A 17,839-nucleotide genomic window follows, 5' to 3' on the forward strand; every position below is an offset into this window, starting at 1 on the left:
CTCTGCATTGTTTGGTCTTTTTATCAGAACCTTATTTTGGGGAGGAAAAAATTATCTGTGAAAGGGGAACAATGCTTAAAACACAAAGACTTAGAAAAATAAATATTACAAGAAAGAGAAATAAACATTACAAGAAAGAGATGTCTTTATTAGTTGGAAATCATTTATTGCCTCTATAAAAGTTTAAATAAAAACACTACAAAATTTCACATTATACAGTCTGATGTGGCTTTAACATGATAGTATGTTTCAGAGGTAGTGCCAGTAAAATGGGACACAAGATTACTAAAAGTAATTAACAAGTTAATGCAAAATAAAATTTCAATGTGGAGAAATATATACTCAGTATACACTTTAATGGAACAATCATAATATATTTCCATGAAAATATCACTTTATTCTCTTTTATCCCTTAGGAAATCTGTTCTTAATAAAGGTTTGTTTCGGGCAATGGTATGTTGACTGTAGGCTCACAAGTTAGTAGGCTTCTCCATTATAACATCACAGAGCATAGCTTAGTGAAGAGCATGATACAGTGCTGTCTGCCAAGGATAACACCAACTTCAAAGATAAACCCATTTATCCATCATCTAGACACCATGGTACTGATAACTCCCTTAAAAGGCTAATCTATCAGAATTTGGCATTTTTAGGATCTGAATGAAAATCTAATATTTAAAAAAAATAAGCAATATTCCCTGTATACCATCACTGCAATATGGAGGAAGGACAGGGGTTAGAGTTTTCAGAATTCTTCTTAAATATGATCGTAAGCTATCAGGCCAAGGTGAGGAAACTATTCTTGGAAATGGGCTGAATGCTCCCTCCTCCCTAAAAAAGGGCAACAAAGTCAATCTTAGAGCCTAGAATTCTTTTAAATATACCACTTATGGTTTCTCCTACAAACTTACATACTGCTGACTGTGAAAATGTCTTAAAATAGATGTTACTGTCTTTGGAGAAATTACCTCTTGGACATCTTTTGAGGTCTTGGTAGTATACAGAGCTTAGGATGTAATTGGGCTGCAGCCTTTTCTTCTCCAACAATAACAAACATTTCTATCACAAGATTTCAATGGTAGTACAAAATTCCTTCTGTCGATAACTGACGTTACAACAAAACATCCCTAGGTTCCATGAAGAGGCCAATTTCTTCAATGTTTTCCTTGCATGTGCTAATTTTCCTATTCTCCAGGGTAACTGCAGTTCTCATTTTCTTGGGACTAATTTTAGCTTGGCTGAAATAAGAAAGGTACTTCAGGGTTTTTTTTAATACACATTTTGAAAGGTAAGTGCTCTCTCTTTTTTTTTTTTTTTTTGGCGGAGCCATTGGGAGCTCAGAGTCTTAACCACTGGACTGCCAGGGAAGTCCTGGTAACTGCTTTTAGATACACATTCCCTGTTTAGAAACAGGCCAAAAGCAGACATCAAAGGATAGTTAAAAGAAAAGGAAAAAAAATTTTCATGTTGGCATCTGTCTTTGTGAGAGATAGTATGGCTTCAGATAGTATGTTCTGTTTTATTATTGTGTCAAAGCCCTAAAGAAAAAAACACTAGTTGTTTTTCTTCTCCCAATCATGATGATGTTCACAAAAGGAGTCCATAAACTGATATTTTCCTGCTCTAAAATGTCTCAAAATCAATTCCAATCTATACATGTGAAAATATGTTTTCTTCAAAGTAGATTTTTAATACTTGACCTTGGCATCATTTTCAAAATCTATGGTGTATAATTTCATTCTGCCAATTTTGATTTTTTTTTTCTGGATACATCTATTTCCTTTGGTTCCTGCTACAGAAAAACTGTATTTCGTTTTAGAAATGTTTTACATTCAATGATAGCAAAAGAAATAATTTTAGGGCTGAAACACAAATGTCAAGACAAAAGGATTCCTAAGTGTACTGTTATGATTTATGCAGTTTCTATTTTAATGGAACTTTAAACAGGGACAAGGGAATCATCTATGCCATACCTAGTAAAATCCTTAAGTCTATTAAAATTTCTACTTAAATAATTTTATTTATGTACCTGAAAAAGTGAAAATAAATAATTTATTTTGAAGTTTATGGCTTGCTGAGGAGTAGAAATCCAATGTCCCTATTGCAGGAGTTCAATGAATATTTTTTGATTTATTGACTAATTACTGAAATGTGACAAGCGTAATCCATAGAGTTGAAAGATGTAGGAGAGAATCACCTATCTTTACTTAGTAACAAGAACTCAATAATAAGGGGCTTAAATTGAAGCAGGAGAAATTAGAATTTAAAGATAAACTCAACAACTAGTAAAAAGGATCCTAAGAGAGACTCGAAGGCCTGGAATTTGTTCATGTTACTTCAAGAAATGGTTTCTATATTTGCTGTATATAATAGAGACTCTTTATCTCATAGGGGAATTAGTGTGACTGATAAATTTAAACTTAATATCCAAGGTTCTGTTACTCAGCCCTCTTTTCTCTGAATGGAATTTGTCTTGTCAACAAGGAGTACTAAAAATTGTTTATGAAGAACCATACAGCTCTCAGCTAAAAGGGAGCATACCTAACCACTGAAATATTTCTGCTAACAAAGAATCATAACAGTAGCATGGCAGCAATATTAAATCAAACAAATAGCTGACAAAGTGAATGATTATCAATGAACCTTACCTATTTGTGTGTGTGGGAGGGGACATTTAAAGGTCAAAGACATTCATGACTGCATTTTTGTATTCATAAGTTGGTACCTGTGAATTCCAAGATAAAAATTGATTTTACTTACAAATTACAAAAAATATCTGACATAGAAGCTTGATGGCCAAAAGAGCCATCTAGTTACTTCATTAATCTTTTAGGTATAGATAGTATTTTAATCATGTGATACAATTCCAACTCACAAATACACTGCCAACTCACAAATATGTGATACTGTGTGCTCAGGGAGAAACTAGCATTTTCCCTTCTATGGGTCATGGTAATGCCATCTGGTACCCTGGAAGGGAAGGTCTGCAAAAAATTGTCTACAGTGTGGTGCTATCTGGTAGCTACTAATAGAACAACTGGGTAGCATGCCCATTTTAGGAGTGTACTCATAGAATAGTATCCAGGAAATTCAGAGGACTGTGATTTACAACCAAAGTAGTATAATTCATTTTGGATATTATCCTTGGCTGATGACTCTGTACAAGTCTCGCATGGAAATGAGGTAAATTTTGTGGCAAAGCTAAGTGACTAGATTAAAAAAAAAACACAAAGAAAACTCAGTGGCTTACCTTGACTTCTTGTTTCATAAAGTGTAAGAACTGAAGAAATATTATGGTGATGGTGATAAACTTGTAATATTTGTGCAACATTTCGTCTAACTCACTTATACAAATTTACTAGTTGAATGTGAATCTTATCAATATTTGTCGTTTGCAGCAATGAAGAGCTCCCATTAAGATTAATCTTTTACAACATTTTGTTCTATACACTTAATAATTTATTTGACTTCATGTTCATGAATTACTTTTCCATAATGCTTCCCCCCAAAAAATATTTGGGTTACATAATGGAAGAATACCAATAATTTACAATTACATACTAGTAATCACTTCAATTTTCAATCATTAACTTAAGTCAAATTCTCATAGGGGTTTAAAAATAAATCCCAAGACTCATCCAGGTTAAAACATTTTTAAGGTTTTGTTTTCAATTTTCAGTCCACTTTCCTGAATAAAGGTGTATGTGGATGACAGGAAAAGGAGAGAGGAAGAAAGAAGATGTAATGGCTACATAAACAAGACTAATCAAGCTTCAGTAACTTGATAAGCTATGTTGAAATATCTTTGTTTTTGTGTCTCTGGTCAAAACTATTACTAAAACTAAGATTCTTCTATAAAACCAAAAAGACCTTTCAGAAATTAGACATTATGCATTTCATAGCTAAACTGCTCAAAATTAAATACATTTTTTCCCAGAGTTCCATCAATTTGGAAAAAACTCTCAAACAATGCTTTTAAATTTTACATACATCTTTTTGCACCACAGCCATTGTATCTTGTTGATCCTTCAGTATACATTGTTCGACAATATCTTTTTCCAACTGAAGAATTTCGGGGCAACAGAATGCAACTATGTTGAAATGCATACCTGTTAGGTAGCCAAAAGGCTGTATCATATATCCTCCCCCCACCCAATCACAAACTGTCTGAGGCATTTTTCTCTGATAAAGAAGACACACTGAATGAGGTATCATCAGGCTCCGGTGAGGCATGATTGAAATCCATCTCTTCTAATTCAGGAGGTAAATCTGACAGCAGTGCCTGAGTCAGAAAAATCAATTGTTTTGAATTAGTATGTGGACATATTTTTTCCAATTTTATAGTTGTGGTCCTTTCACATTGATTTATTCTTACAGATTTAAATAAAGGAGCATTTCTCTTTCAGGTCCTTATACAATATCTTACCTAAGAGAAAAATTCTTCATACACTGTTAAGGAGGTAACAAAATACTAGATCTTGAGAGTGTGGATTATATAGTGTGGAACCCTGGACAAAAGGGAAATAAGGAGAGAAATGAGCAACTATTCTGAACCAAATGCTTTGAAGTGTTTGAGATAAGTGATTTTCATACTAGTTTTGAGTGTTCAATGATCACTGCTAAAGGGCTTTAAAATTATATTCCTTATTAAAATAGTCCTGCTCGGTTATGCTGTGTCCTTCAGACTAAAACACATTTCACAAAAGACTATTTTGTACTTCAGTGGGAGAAAGAACTTAGCAGTTAGGGAAAAAGTTCAGCTATTCTACTTTAGATTAAACTTTAACAATTTAAAAGTCCAAGTGATTTTTTTTCTTTTCTTAGGCCATGCCCGTATCTACAGATGGCCAAGCATTCACCAAGACACTGCTGAACCAGTGAATTTGGCTGTGTAATGATGCATCTAGAGGGCTGCTCATTTTTCCACTGGAGTAATTAGGATAAGCCAAGAGCCATGAACTAAACTGTGCCATGGTGTAATTGTTTCATCTGGAGTTGCAGAACATGCCTTCATACTAGAGAAATAAATAATTAATCAAGTTTTATCTGGTTGGTAGTGCTGATGCCCATTTGACCATCAGAAATTGCAAATTAAATGGTTAATTCGCTGCTCCTAATACTAAAAAGAATGTAGCATATCTCGGTAATTTTTAGACAACGTTACTTGTAGTGTGGGCTTTGGGTGCAGTAGTAAACAAAGATTAAGGGAACAGGAACAAATGTAAGCTTGCCACTACCCAAATACGGAACGGAAAAAACAGGGCATGTTAGAGAACACATGAAATCCACTGTTGAAATAAAACATTACTCTCCTATTATCTTTATTAAAAGAAGTGACAGCTATAAATCCTATAGTTTTTGTCTTAGAGCAAAGAGGAAAGATTAGAGCTTTCTGTCAGGCTGCAAAAGGAAAGACTAACTCCTTCTGAACAAAAATTTATTATTTATTTTATGCTATTAAATAGTCCATGAACTTCTTGGTGAAACTGAGAGTACTGTTTACAAAGCAGTCACCTAAAGGTACTACATACTCTCTAAGGTTTCTAGATTGCAGTCATAGGACACAGAGCCATTTTCTTCTGGATCAGTTGTTTACCACTAACCCAGTCTAGGTGAAACAAAGACTTTGCTGATATTGGTTGATCATAGTTTATGAGAAATACATCACTGGATTTATTTCACTTTGCAAGTGTGAAGAAGCCCCATTAAAGAGGGCAAAGTGTTCCAATTAACATAGCTTAGAGTACTGGAAAGTCAAAGTAGATGAGCAGAGTTAATGACATTCTAAATTCTAGTGGGGAGACCTTCAAATCAAAGAAGCACTACTATTTATTTCTTTCTCATTGCACTTAATGTAGTTGACTAAAATGAGTGTAGTATGAAATAGGAAAACTTTAATATCTGAGGCAGTATAAGGCACAACTAATGCATGAAGTCCACTTTAAAATTCTCCTTTTCAGTATCTTTCTGGATTGCAACATTGGCACACTGAACAAATCTTCAGATTATGTCAGTTGCTAGAACTGTCTTTTTCATAGACCAAAGTGAACACAATGAGCTTTCTTCACTCCAGGTTCTTCATCAGTCAGAGCCTGACCTAGTGTCACTCTTCCTAAGAGATTAAGGCATTTACCAAATATATCATCAGTCTCTATAACACTTATTCTAGGCCCTAGGGTGTGAATGCCAAGTTCCATAATGTTAATCATTCTTATCCTCCTTGCAAAGTGGAGAAATCGAAGTTCAAGAAAGGCAATTGACCTGGCTAGAATCACATAGTGAATTATCAAGGGAAGAAAGACCATAACTAATGACTTAGCACAGTTCTGGGAACATTATTTTTATTTTAAAATGGCTATTGATTAAAAAAAATTTGGATAATCTAATATTTCAGTCAGACATTTTCATATATTTTTAAATCCTGGACTGCTTCATTGGAGCAAAGTATTCTATGGACCACTCATCTCACTCAACTTACCAAAATCAAGATTAATAGAAAAACAGGCTTTTAAAATGAGAAACCAGTGGCAATATGGTTCTCTTTTATTAGGCAGAATAAAAATTAATTCCTTCCAGAAATAAACCTCTAAGTATTTCATAGTATAAAGATCAGTAGTTTAAGAGATGACCTGGATAACTTTTGTGGACTACTATAGGTGTCTTCTATATTTTTAGACCATATTTTGAGATCCATTATACCCAATCTCAACTATGAAAATCAGTAGTTTCTATTTGGGGGCTGATTATATAGGCCATGATTTTCAGTATAATTTTTGTATAACTGTCTCTCTTTCCCCCCAGCCAATGTTTTGTTCATATCTTAGTTCATCAGCCTTTTACCAGAGGAAAAGTACAAGAAAAAGAGAAAAATAAAATGTACCATAGGTACTTTTCTTACTTGTTAGTGGTTTTGGGGAAAGAATAAAGCCAGGTTAGAATTAGAAAATAAAGTGCAGTTTGTGTGCCACGCCTTGATATCAAGAGACATAAACAACTGCTAAGAAGCTGACCATTCCAAACCATGCTACGACTTTTGGGACCAGGACCACACTCCAAGTTACTCCCATAGTTGGACCTAATTCTGCTTTTTTTTTCTTTTTAACATTTATTTAATTAAAATTTACAGTTCCTTTGGGACCACGTTCAAGTGGCATGTACATATATACACTACTAAATATAAAACCGATAGCTAGTGGGAAGCAGTCGCATAGCACAGGGAGATCAGCTCGGTGCTTTGTGACCATCTAGAGGGGTGGGATAGGGAGGGTGGGAGGGAGGGAGACACAGAGGGAAGAGATATGGGGATATATGTATATGTATAGCTGATTCACTTTGTTATAAAGCAGAAACTAACACACCATTGTAAAGCAGTTATACTCCAATAAAGATGTTAAAAAAACCCCAAAAAACTACCACCTTATTTATTTAAAAATCTGTAGTTTCGGTTCTAAAAAACAAATACATTTTCAATATGCCATGGAATATGCATAACTCACATAGTAAAGCAAAATGCTTAAATAAAACTGGCAAAGGTAACTGAAAACTGCTGTCTTGGGATGTCTGTGTATGTACAGCATGGGGGGAGCACAATTCATGAAACTGGACACATAATGTACATGCTGGTTTATGCCTCATGAGTAAATTCTTTTATAGTTTAAATTTTGTGGTTCAGTACTTTGGTGAAATATATAACGACTTTTTTCTTATAAAAAAGGGAGAATTGTTGGATGCTAAGACACTAATCTTTTTCCCTAGAGATAACTCGGTTAGGCTGTGTATGTGCAGTCTTGCTTGAATATAAGGGATAAATGTTTGTACTCCGGCTGAATAAAAAACTCTGAGACTGCTTAATTAATGGTTACCTGTGTGACATACTACTTACACTGAATTTCTCTGATAAAGAATCAACATAGTAGTATACAACTCAGAGGCAAATTTAGTATCTTTTAGCATTAAATGGAATATTTAACATAATTCTATATTCCTTTTTAGCAAGATTAATACATTATTTTACAAATTTTAACTGAAAAAATGAGACAGAAAATGTGCTTTGGGAGAAATTTGTAAACAAAAATCCACAGTGACAAACAAAAGATGTTGCATTTCATCTTTGGGGTAGAGCAGGGGTCCTCAACCCCTAGGCTGCGGACTGGTACTGGTCCTCGACATATTAGGAACAGGACCACACAGCAGGAGGTGAGCAGCGGGTGCGAGAGGGAAGCTTCATCTGCCGCTCATCTCACCATCGCTCCCCATCGCTCTCATTACCACCTGAACCATCCCCCCCCCCACCTGGTCCGTGGAAAAATTGTCTTCCGTGAAACCAATCCTTGGTGCCAAAAAGATTGGGGACCGCTGGGGTAGAGGAACCAAACACTATCGTTAAATTGGGAAAAGTGAATGCTGCACTGTGGTCACAAAGAATTTCACAAAGTAATCTCACCTTTTTTTTAGTGATGAACAACATATCATGAAATAAAAGGTATTCAAACACCTGTGAAATCTAGTAGGGGCTGGAATGTAACTGAAATCCAGAAGAGAGGCCAATGCCTCACTTCTTTCATTCACAAAAGGTCCCAAAATATGTGCCTCTCCAGTTAGTGTAGCCCCATCTCTACAAACATTTTGAGAATTTCTTTAAAACTAATTAAATGAAATGATATGAACAAGATGGGGAATACAGTCAATAATTATGTAGATAATATTTTAAATGTTTTCCCTACTTAATGGTGGCTTGGAATTAACAAAGTATGTTAATCAGTTATTTTGATTTTCCACTGAAGTAGCACACAAAATCTGAGTATTTTTTCTCAATAAAACTGTGCTTTAAAAAAAGTCACAAAGTAACAAATCCTTCCTTGATGCCAAGTAAGAATGAGGTATAAAAACAAAAAAAATATGTAGAACCCAAGTGTGACATGCTACTTTTCAACATGATACATTACAGCTTACTATTCTCTTCTGTCACTTACCTGCTGTTGTTCCTTATCGTCAGCTTTTATAGCTAGTATCAAGCTTCTTACAAATGTCTGAAGTTTAAAATATTTTTGCTTTTGAATCTCTAGCTCATTTTCAATGAATCTGACTTCTTCATTCTGAAGGAGAAAACATCGAATAATACAATTACTCTATGCAAACCTAGGACTGTACATGTTTGATGTACAATAAATTTTTAAAAAGCAATCAACTTAGAGGGACAATAAAGAAGATAACATTTTAGCATAAAGGAATATAGAGCACAGAAGTAAATTATCCAGTTATTCAAAGGCTGCCTTTTAAGCAAATCACCAACAGAAAATAATCTGCAAGGTCAAAAATCGAATCAAATAAATTCCAGTAAGAGAAAAGTCAAGAAACAGTTCCCCTCTTGGAAAGACTCCTCCTACATTAAACCTAATTAGCATTTGGATTAGGATTAATAATAGAGCTCAATTAACCCCAAGTAAAGAGCAATAGCAGATGCAGTAATGCTGAATGTACCATTCACAAAGCCAAATACTGAGGTTATCATTTTGTACCAAGAAAGGACTCAAATTTTTAATAAGACTGTCTTAAGTAGTTTGCTGAGGCCCCCACCTTTACATAAGAGTTTGTTGTTTAGAAAAAATCTCCAAATTTACCACTAATTTGAAACCCAGTCTCCACTATTTTTCCTAGTTGTGTAGGAAAAGAACAATAGAAAATAGAAAAATAAAAAATAAAAAATAGAAAAATAGAAAAAATAGAAAATAGGTTTTGGGAGGATTTTAGTGCCAGGTCTACTGATAATTGTGTAAACTTGGGCAGGCCAATTAACCTGTGATTCTACTTACTCATCAATAAAATGGATATACTACTAGCAGTCTTTGGGAATTCTAGCTTGAGGGTTATAAGGCTCAAATAAGATAATGGCCATGAAATTGCTCTGAATAGATTTACTATTTAAGCTACAATAGTCAAGAAAGTGTGGTATTGTCAAAAAGGTGGACATATAGATCAATGGACAGAACAGCGTCCAGAAATATTTATTATATATTACTTTATACATATATAATACATACATAAATATATATATATACATACACATACATATTTGGTTGATTTTTGATGAAGATGCTGAGGTAATTCAATGGACAAAGAAAGAACAGTCTTTCAAAAAACAGTGGTTGAACAATTGTAAATCCATACCCCCTCCAAAAATGATTATTAACTCTTACCTCACATCATGTACAAAATTTAATAAGAAATGGATTGTAGGCCTAAATGTAGAACCTAAAACTATAAAACTTCTAGAGGAAAACAGAGGAAAAAAACTTTATGTCCTTGGGTTAGGCAAAGATTTCTCAATAGGACACATAAAGCATGAAACTTAAAAGAAGGATTTCATTAAAAAACAAAACAAAACAAAACACAACCTTTGCTTTTCAAAAGACACTTAAGAAAATAAAAATGCATGCTACATATTAGGAGAAAAAATTTGTAAATCACATATCTGATAAAGGACTTGCACACAGAATACATAAAGAGCTCTTGTAGCACAAATATAGGACCAGCAACAGAATAAAAAGCAGGCAAAATATTTGAACATACACTTTATCAAAGAAGAAATGTGAATGGCCAATAAATATGTGAAAAATGCTTAATATCGTTTATCATTAAGGAAATGCAAATTAAAATCACAAAGAGATACTACCACCAACATACTACAGTGGCTAATGTTAAAGAGACTGACAATAGCAAGTGCTGATGAGAATGTGGAGCAATTAGAAGTCTCATACTTTGCTGGTGGGAGTGTAAAGCAGTACAGCAACTTTGGAAAATGTTTTGGCAGTTTCTTATAAAATTAAACATACTCTTTTTTACCATCTGACTCAGCAATCCTACTCTTAAGTATTTACCCAAGGGAAATGAAAACACATGTCCACAAAAAGACAGACATGAATATTCATAGCAGCTTTACTCATAATAGCCCCAAACTAGAAGTAACACAAGTGTTCATCAGCAGATGAATAACAAATTGTGTTCATGGTTACACAACTGTGTCCAATTGTCAAAACTAAATGTATGAAAAGGTGAATTTTATTGTATGTAACTTATATATCAAAAAACCTGATTAAAAAATTTATTACCCAGCCCTCTTGCCAAAAACGTGAAAATAAGCTGTGCGTATTCTCTGCAACCAGAGAATCTGTCTCAAAGAGCATAGCAGGACCTTTAACAACATTTGCTCAAAAAGCTGCATAAAATACATGAAAATTAGTTAATTCTATGGGCATTCTTGTTTCAGTTGAGAGGATACAGTTGTATTAATCATATTCTATCTATGAATATGTTTACTGCATCAATTATTTTATCAGCTCAGTTTAGAACTTATTTTACCTAATAAAACTGCTTCCTCTTCAGACCATTTAATATCAAGTGAATGATCTGCAAATGATGATTCAAGCTAAATTCCTTGTTCAAAGGCACTCTACAGTAATCTAAGTTATAAGTAAGCATTATAATAAAATTCCACATGCTTCTGCTATAATACACTTGACTAATTCTAAACTTTTTGTATTTTTAGTATTCATTGTCAGAACAGCAGTATTAGTAAAGTGCTGACCAGGGAGTCTTTTTGAATACAGGAGATATCTATCATCATTATCACAGTGTCGTTTGAAAGCACAGTCCTTTTGAGCTACACTCACAGTCCATTAGAAAACATTTTAAAAACAGTAATTCACATCTGCAAAAGTCAGGAAGCATCTTTTGGTATGCAGATCTCTAATTTCTCATGCAAATATTCCTCCTCCTCAGTATTTATGCAATGTTTTTAAAACATAAACAGCTTTAAGATAATTTAATATTTCAGACATTTTCTTCTTGGAGCTGCTTTTTGCAAGCCTATTAAACACTTCCTAGATTACAGGCAGTAATTTATGTGTACTTTCAAGATTTTCCTAAGCAAATGGTTTGCGAGAGGAACTAGTAAGATAACATCAGTCACTGCATTTCACGAAAAAAGACCTAGCTCATTTTTCTTTTTAAAATCTTCCCTACATTCCCACTCAGCTTTGTCAATTCTCCAAGATAACTGTAGGGAGCACTCAAGGCTTCATATGGACCGGGGCTTTGATCTCTGAGCAGGCTACTGATGGATGCCAAACTTGAGGTGTTATTTTATGATATAGCTACTCATGCCTCAGAAACTCAGCTCATCAAGTTGTTTTATAAGCATTTGGGGTTAGTTAGAACTCCTAGCAATATGGATTTCTAGCAAATATCTCAGTCAGAAACTCCACTATGCCCACACTGAATATTGATGTTTGCATAGTAGTAATTACCAAACACACATAAAAAACATTCTTTCATTTTGCTACAGTGAATCCCAAGAACAACGAGAGATTGTTCAATTTAGTGTGGGGGGAAAAAGTTATAATAATCCAGCTGCGGATCTTAATTGATTTTATATAAGTAAGCACTTGCATAATAATATTAAAAGTATTTCCAAGGATAAATTAATTAATTTATTCACTCACTCAGGAACTAGTTACTGGACACCTATATCCTAGGCACTAGACCAGATAACATATACATGAATAAGATAAGTATATACAAGAAGCATATGATGAATATATTCAAGAAACCAGCAAGGTGATTTTGATCCCAAAACAAAGAACACTAGCATGTGTATGAAAATAGAATAAAACAATGTTCTCTCAAGGAAGATTAAATTTCCAAACTGGTAAGGCTATTTTATTTATTTATTTATTTATTTTTCTGGCTGCACTACACGGCATGCAGGATCTTCATTCCCTGGCCAGGGATTGAACCTTGTGCCTCCTGCACTGGGAGTGCAGAGTCTTAACCACTGGACCACCAGTGAAGTCCCTGGTAAGGCTATTTTAAATCAACTTACTGAAATCGGCAATGAGAACTGCTATATGAGGTTTCACTTGCACTTACTTCAGAATTAAGGTAACAAAATTCACTGATGAAGTGAAGCGAAATATCTTAAATAATGATTATAAAGAGACATATTTTCTATATAAGTGCTAATTTTTGAGAGTTAAATAAAAGTTCATCTAGGATGGTGAAGTTTTATAAAAGATATCCTTAATAAGGTAGCGAAAGACCCCTTGTTCCCACAGCATTTACCAAAATGGAAAACACTGGATCATTAAATGTCCTTTAGAAGTCAATGAAAATGATAATTGAAATTTCTGGGCTGGATACTCTGGCCTGCCCAGGTCTTCAGCTTGAAACCTTCTCAAGTGGGCTGGTGCCCCAGAGGGGAAAGGTCCTGGAAATAATCCTCTGAGTTCTGGGCCCAGCCCTATCTGAACTGTTTGAGTGTACTAAGTGGAGCACACGTAACAGCTGTGCAATCCAGTCCTCTCGTCTGTAGTTTCCATAGCCTGTGCCAAGTGGTGGCTTGCAGAGCCATTTTAATTCTGAACTGGGCATTTAGAAATATTATATGACCAGGTAGGAGAGATTAGAAGGATCTCCTGTACTTCAGAACCAACAACTTTATAATTTTATTAGTTGAAAATACAGTTTAAATATAGGGTTATATTGTGCTCTTTGACCACTTAGCAAATAAATTTCAAAAACTAATTTCCTTCTGTGTTTACAATGTTCAATATTTTAAAGTCTGACATGTTACGAACATTTGGAAAACAGAATCTGTCGAATGACATAACTTTCAATTATAGTAAAACTGAAAAGATTTTTGAGAAAATGACAGCTGTTGTCTTTTCTGATTAAATGTTATTTTTTGTTAACATCTTAAGATTACTAGTCTCTGCTTTGAAGATGTATGATATTCAAGAAAATAACTTTTGTGCATGAAAGGCATGAATCTGTTGCCAAATTTCAGAAGGCCCCAAATTACCTAGTAAGACAGGATATTGATTAACAAAGGGAAAACAATTACACATCTATGCAGAAAACATATTGACATATAGACTGATAGCTTATGTCAAAATTTAATGAAAACAAAATTATGTATGGCATACTGTCAAAGTAAGTCTTTCAGTTCAGTAACAAGTGACATTAAGAAAAGGTCATTTCTATTCATATTCATTCAGTATTTGCTTTGGGGATTGTTTTTAAACTTCTAAAACAGGTATATTATTATATATAAAAAAAGTATATTAAAAAGAAATTGAAATTCAAGATAAAATTAGCAAGGGACACTGGAAAAAATATCCCCTTTACCATCATTTAAAAATGAACATGGGCTTTAAAAAAAACATTGTCATACATTTCACATTAACCACCACTATGCCTCATCTTGCCATACACCATCAATAATTACTCCTGCTCAGCAAACTGTGCTTAAAACCATAACCACTAAACCAGCCAGCATTAATTAAAATGTTCGGCACTCTGACTGATATCCAAGTGCCTGAGAGAGTCAATGCAGAGTCCCAGTATACCTAATTTATCAAATGGAAGTGAAATAAACCGGTGCATAGGTACTGTAAAAGTCTGCCTCCTTTAATACCTTCTCTTAAAAAATTCAGAATCTGAAAATACTTTTACCTTATAATCCAAGAGAGAATTCACTTGTTCTACTTCAGAATTACTTATCATGTCACTTTCTTCATCATCAATAATTTCTATTTTCTGTAACACAAGTAAAGAAGTTTTCCTAAATATATATCTGATCATCACTATACTCAATAATGTATAGAGCATATATACATTCAATATCCAGTTTTAGTGATGGGGTTATCTAGTCTAGGTTATCCAGAATAACTCTGACTGGCTCCTCAGCTTTACACCCAGTATGTGTCTGAGCCACCTCCCTTAGTAACAGAAAATTATTGTAATACTATTTAAAACAGAAAAAAACACTTTCACAATATCCCTGAAAAAGTAGGCATTCGAACTCTGCTTAAATAGTGCCCTCCAGGAAGGGAGCTTGCTTCCTATAAGGGTAGTCTATTTAATGATAACCAAATTTAATTGGTTGGAAGGGCTTTCTTTTATATGTTTCCATATATCTCTTTGCAACTTGTAATGTAAAATATCAACATATGACATGTATTGCAAAATCAAATACAGTTTTTAAAAAATTCACTTATTTACAGCACTCCATTAGTTATACAATTGAAAGCAGACATTTATAATGTAATGGCGAAAAGAGCAGGATGATTTGTTTCCTTCACTAGACAGTAAGAAGGAGAAGAGAGCAAGAACAAGAGACACACTAAACTGCCCTTAGCTTTAGAATTAAGGTACAGCATAATTCGTACAGTATCTCGCACACAGTAGGTACTAATTAAATATTTGTCAAAAGAATGAACAAAACAGCTTAGCACTGATGGAAAAAAAAGTGACCATTAAGCTCCAACCATGGAGGCAAGGCAAGTTCTCTAATCATAGAACTTTTTTTTAAAAAAAGCAAAAGCAAAACGAAAAAACAAAATCGGCTTTAATTTTTCTTTTGCATATGAAAACCACAGTTAAGAAAAAACACTTTTAAACATTTAAATCCTGCCAACCCAAAAGAAAATTTAAAAAAGAGAAAAGCTAAGCTAGAGTTAGTCACTAGGCAGTCTTTTAAGAACAATCACATTAATAGCAACATGTCGTAGGCAGAATTTGAAATCAAGTTTCCTACCCAGCAATAGATATGGTGATTAAAAATCACAAATGAACTGGGAATGATCATATTTGATATATTGCCTATGAAGATATGATGCCATAACAGTGTTTGTGACCTGCAGACTTCTGAGTCAGGAGGACAGCTGCAATGAAGTTGCTTTCTACTGCTGCCTGGAGATGAATCTAATGTTTTGTTTTCTATTATAATCACTATAAACTTGGGGCTTAATCATGTCAGCTCTCACCAGAATGCAGATTTGATATCTTTTTCGATGTTGTTTTTTAGATTTTTCTATTTGGATTGGTTCTGGGAAAAAAGAGCTAAGTAATCCAGGGAGGAAGGCCCCAAGGGCCACTGTATAGATTTGCACATATAAATAGGTCTTGTATGTCTTTGTGATTTGTCATCCATGAATAATTGGGGACATTCAAAAGTTATAGGCAGAGGAGATCAACTTTTGAAAGTTTGGAGTTTTGTCTCTGAAAATCAATTGCTCTTGAAAAATTAGGTGCCTAAGTGACTGTGAGTCATCCCATGCCATGACTTCATTCATTATCTTCAAATGTCTGCCACAGGGGAGGTCCAATGTTGAGAAATTCAGACTAAAAATGAGCATGTCTTTAGGGGAAAAGAGTTCCAATTTGTAAATAATTGTATATAATTTGTAATAGTATTACTCAAATCTGGAGCAAAGGAGATTATTACTTGGTGGAATTAAGAATATTAGCACAATTAATAATTGCGGAAAACAATTATTACTAGCTATCTAATGAAAACACAACTTTGCCTCAGAATAAAAGTATGTTTTCCTATATGCCCATTCAATTTACTGTCAGAAGGGTCAAATATAAACTTAAATCAGGACTGAAATCAGTAAAATGCAATCCTAAACTACACTCTGTACATGGAAAACACTGTTATATATTGTCGAAATCTAACAAAAAAAGAACAAAACTGTATTTTATGTGCTCAACTTTTATTAAGGAGATGTGACAGAATTATAGTGTCAGATAAATAATATTTGTAATGGAAGCTAGGGTAAATCTTGAAGTTACAGCCATTTTTTAACAGAAAAACCCATTATAGGGACCATTTGTAAAGTCTGCAATCAAGCACAAGCACAAAGCACTGATTCAAAAGCAAAAGCAAAAGGACAATGACATTTGCCTTTATGTCTGACTTTAGGTTAATACCATCTTGATTTCTGTATTATTTGATGGAGTCAGAATATAAACAGATGCTGCTAATACAGCTGCTTAGAGAAGATCTCTATATATCTATGTTTACGTTTTCACAAAACTCAGTTTAATCCACATGTAGGCTGTGTCTGCTTGCTATTCAGTTTCTTAAATACTGCCTTTCTTCCATTGCTGCAATTTTTAAGATGACTAGCAGAGTCCAATTTAACTAAAAAGAAGAAAAGTTTCCAAAAACAGTATAGATAGGTATGGTCTGAACAAAGAACACAAGAATCAGGAATCCTTGGATACAAGTCCCAGAACTAAGAAAGCCTTCCTCCATGGTCTCAGGCTAAACTTTTTTAACTCTGCCATCTGTCAAATGAGAAGAAATCTGCTCTTTGCTAAATGTGTTGAAGCAAAATAACTTGTTATGTATAAAATGTCACATGTGTAGTAAGCATTAGGTTTTTATATTTGCAAATCTCTTAAATTAAAAAATGGTACAAATGACATCGCTTTAAATTTCATTTATTAAACCCTCTAAGATATATCATTGCATTGGTAACAGATCCATTTTGGTTTGTGAAGTGAAGCAAGACTTTATTCTGACAACGCTGATATTGTCACCAACTGGAAACAAATCCTTGGAATCCATCGTGTAATGAGGAAAGAATTTCAAAACGTACATACCACATTATCTGCGGATACTGTATGGTGGTTCTCCTCCTTATGAGCCCTTGCCTCATTTGGAACAACTTCACTGGATTCCTCTACAGAAACAAAGAAGGCCATGATTTCATTTTTCATTCCTTAAAACTTTATTGAGAATGCTTTTTTCAAAATCACTTAAATAATTTCTCTATTGTAAAAAGACACAAATGGCAATTCTACTTCTAACAATGTATTCTAAGGAAATAAGTGTGGATGGATTTGAATTTAAGGATGGTCATCACTGTGCTGTTTATAATTTAAAAAAATGAAGTAACCTATATGCTTAACAATGAAGGCTTGGATAAATCATGTAGGGCTTATCCTTACAATAAATACTAGAAAGCCACTAAAAATGAAGTAGAAGAAT

General features: G+C 34.0%; 1 protein-coding gene across 1 annotated transcript in view; it reads right to left on the minus strand.

The window, feature by feature from the left end:
- Positions 1–3,658: 3,658 nt before the first annotated feature.
- The window catches only part of HDX (highly divergent homeobox), a 133,919-nt gene continuing 119,738 nt past the window's right edge, over positions 3,659–17,839 (minus strand). The window contains exons 6-9 of the mRNA XM_036840177.1: positions 17,452–17,531; positions 14,512–14,595; positions 8,973–9,095; positions 3,659–4,282 (exon numbers count right to left, since the gene is read on the minus strand). Of these exons, the coding sequence (XP_036696072.1) occupies positions 4,157–4,282; positions 8,973–9,095; positions 14,512–14,595; positions 17,452–17,531 (413 nt within the window). The 3' untranslated portion in view covers positions 3,659–4,156. The remainder of the gene's footprint in view (positions 4,283–8,972; positions 9,096–14,511; positions 14,596–17,451; positions 17,532–17,839) is intronic.

Source organism: Balaenoptera musculus, chromosome X (genome assembly GCF_009873245.2).
Source record: "Balaenoptera musculus isolate JJ_BM4_2016_0621 chromosome X, mBalMus1.pri.v3, whole genome shotgun sequence".
Lineage (NCBI taxonomy): Eukaryota > Metazoa > Chordata > Mammalia > Artiodactyla > Balaenopteridae > Balaenoptera > Balaenoptera musculus.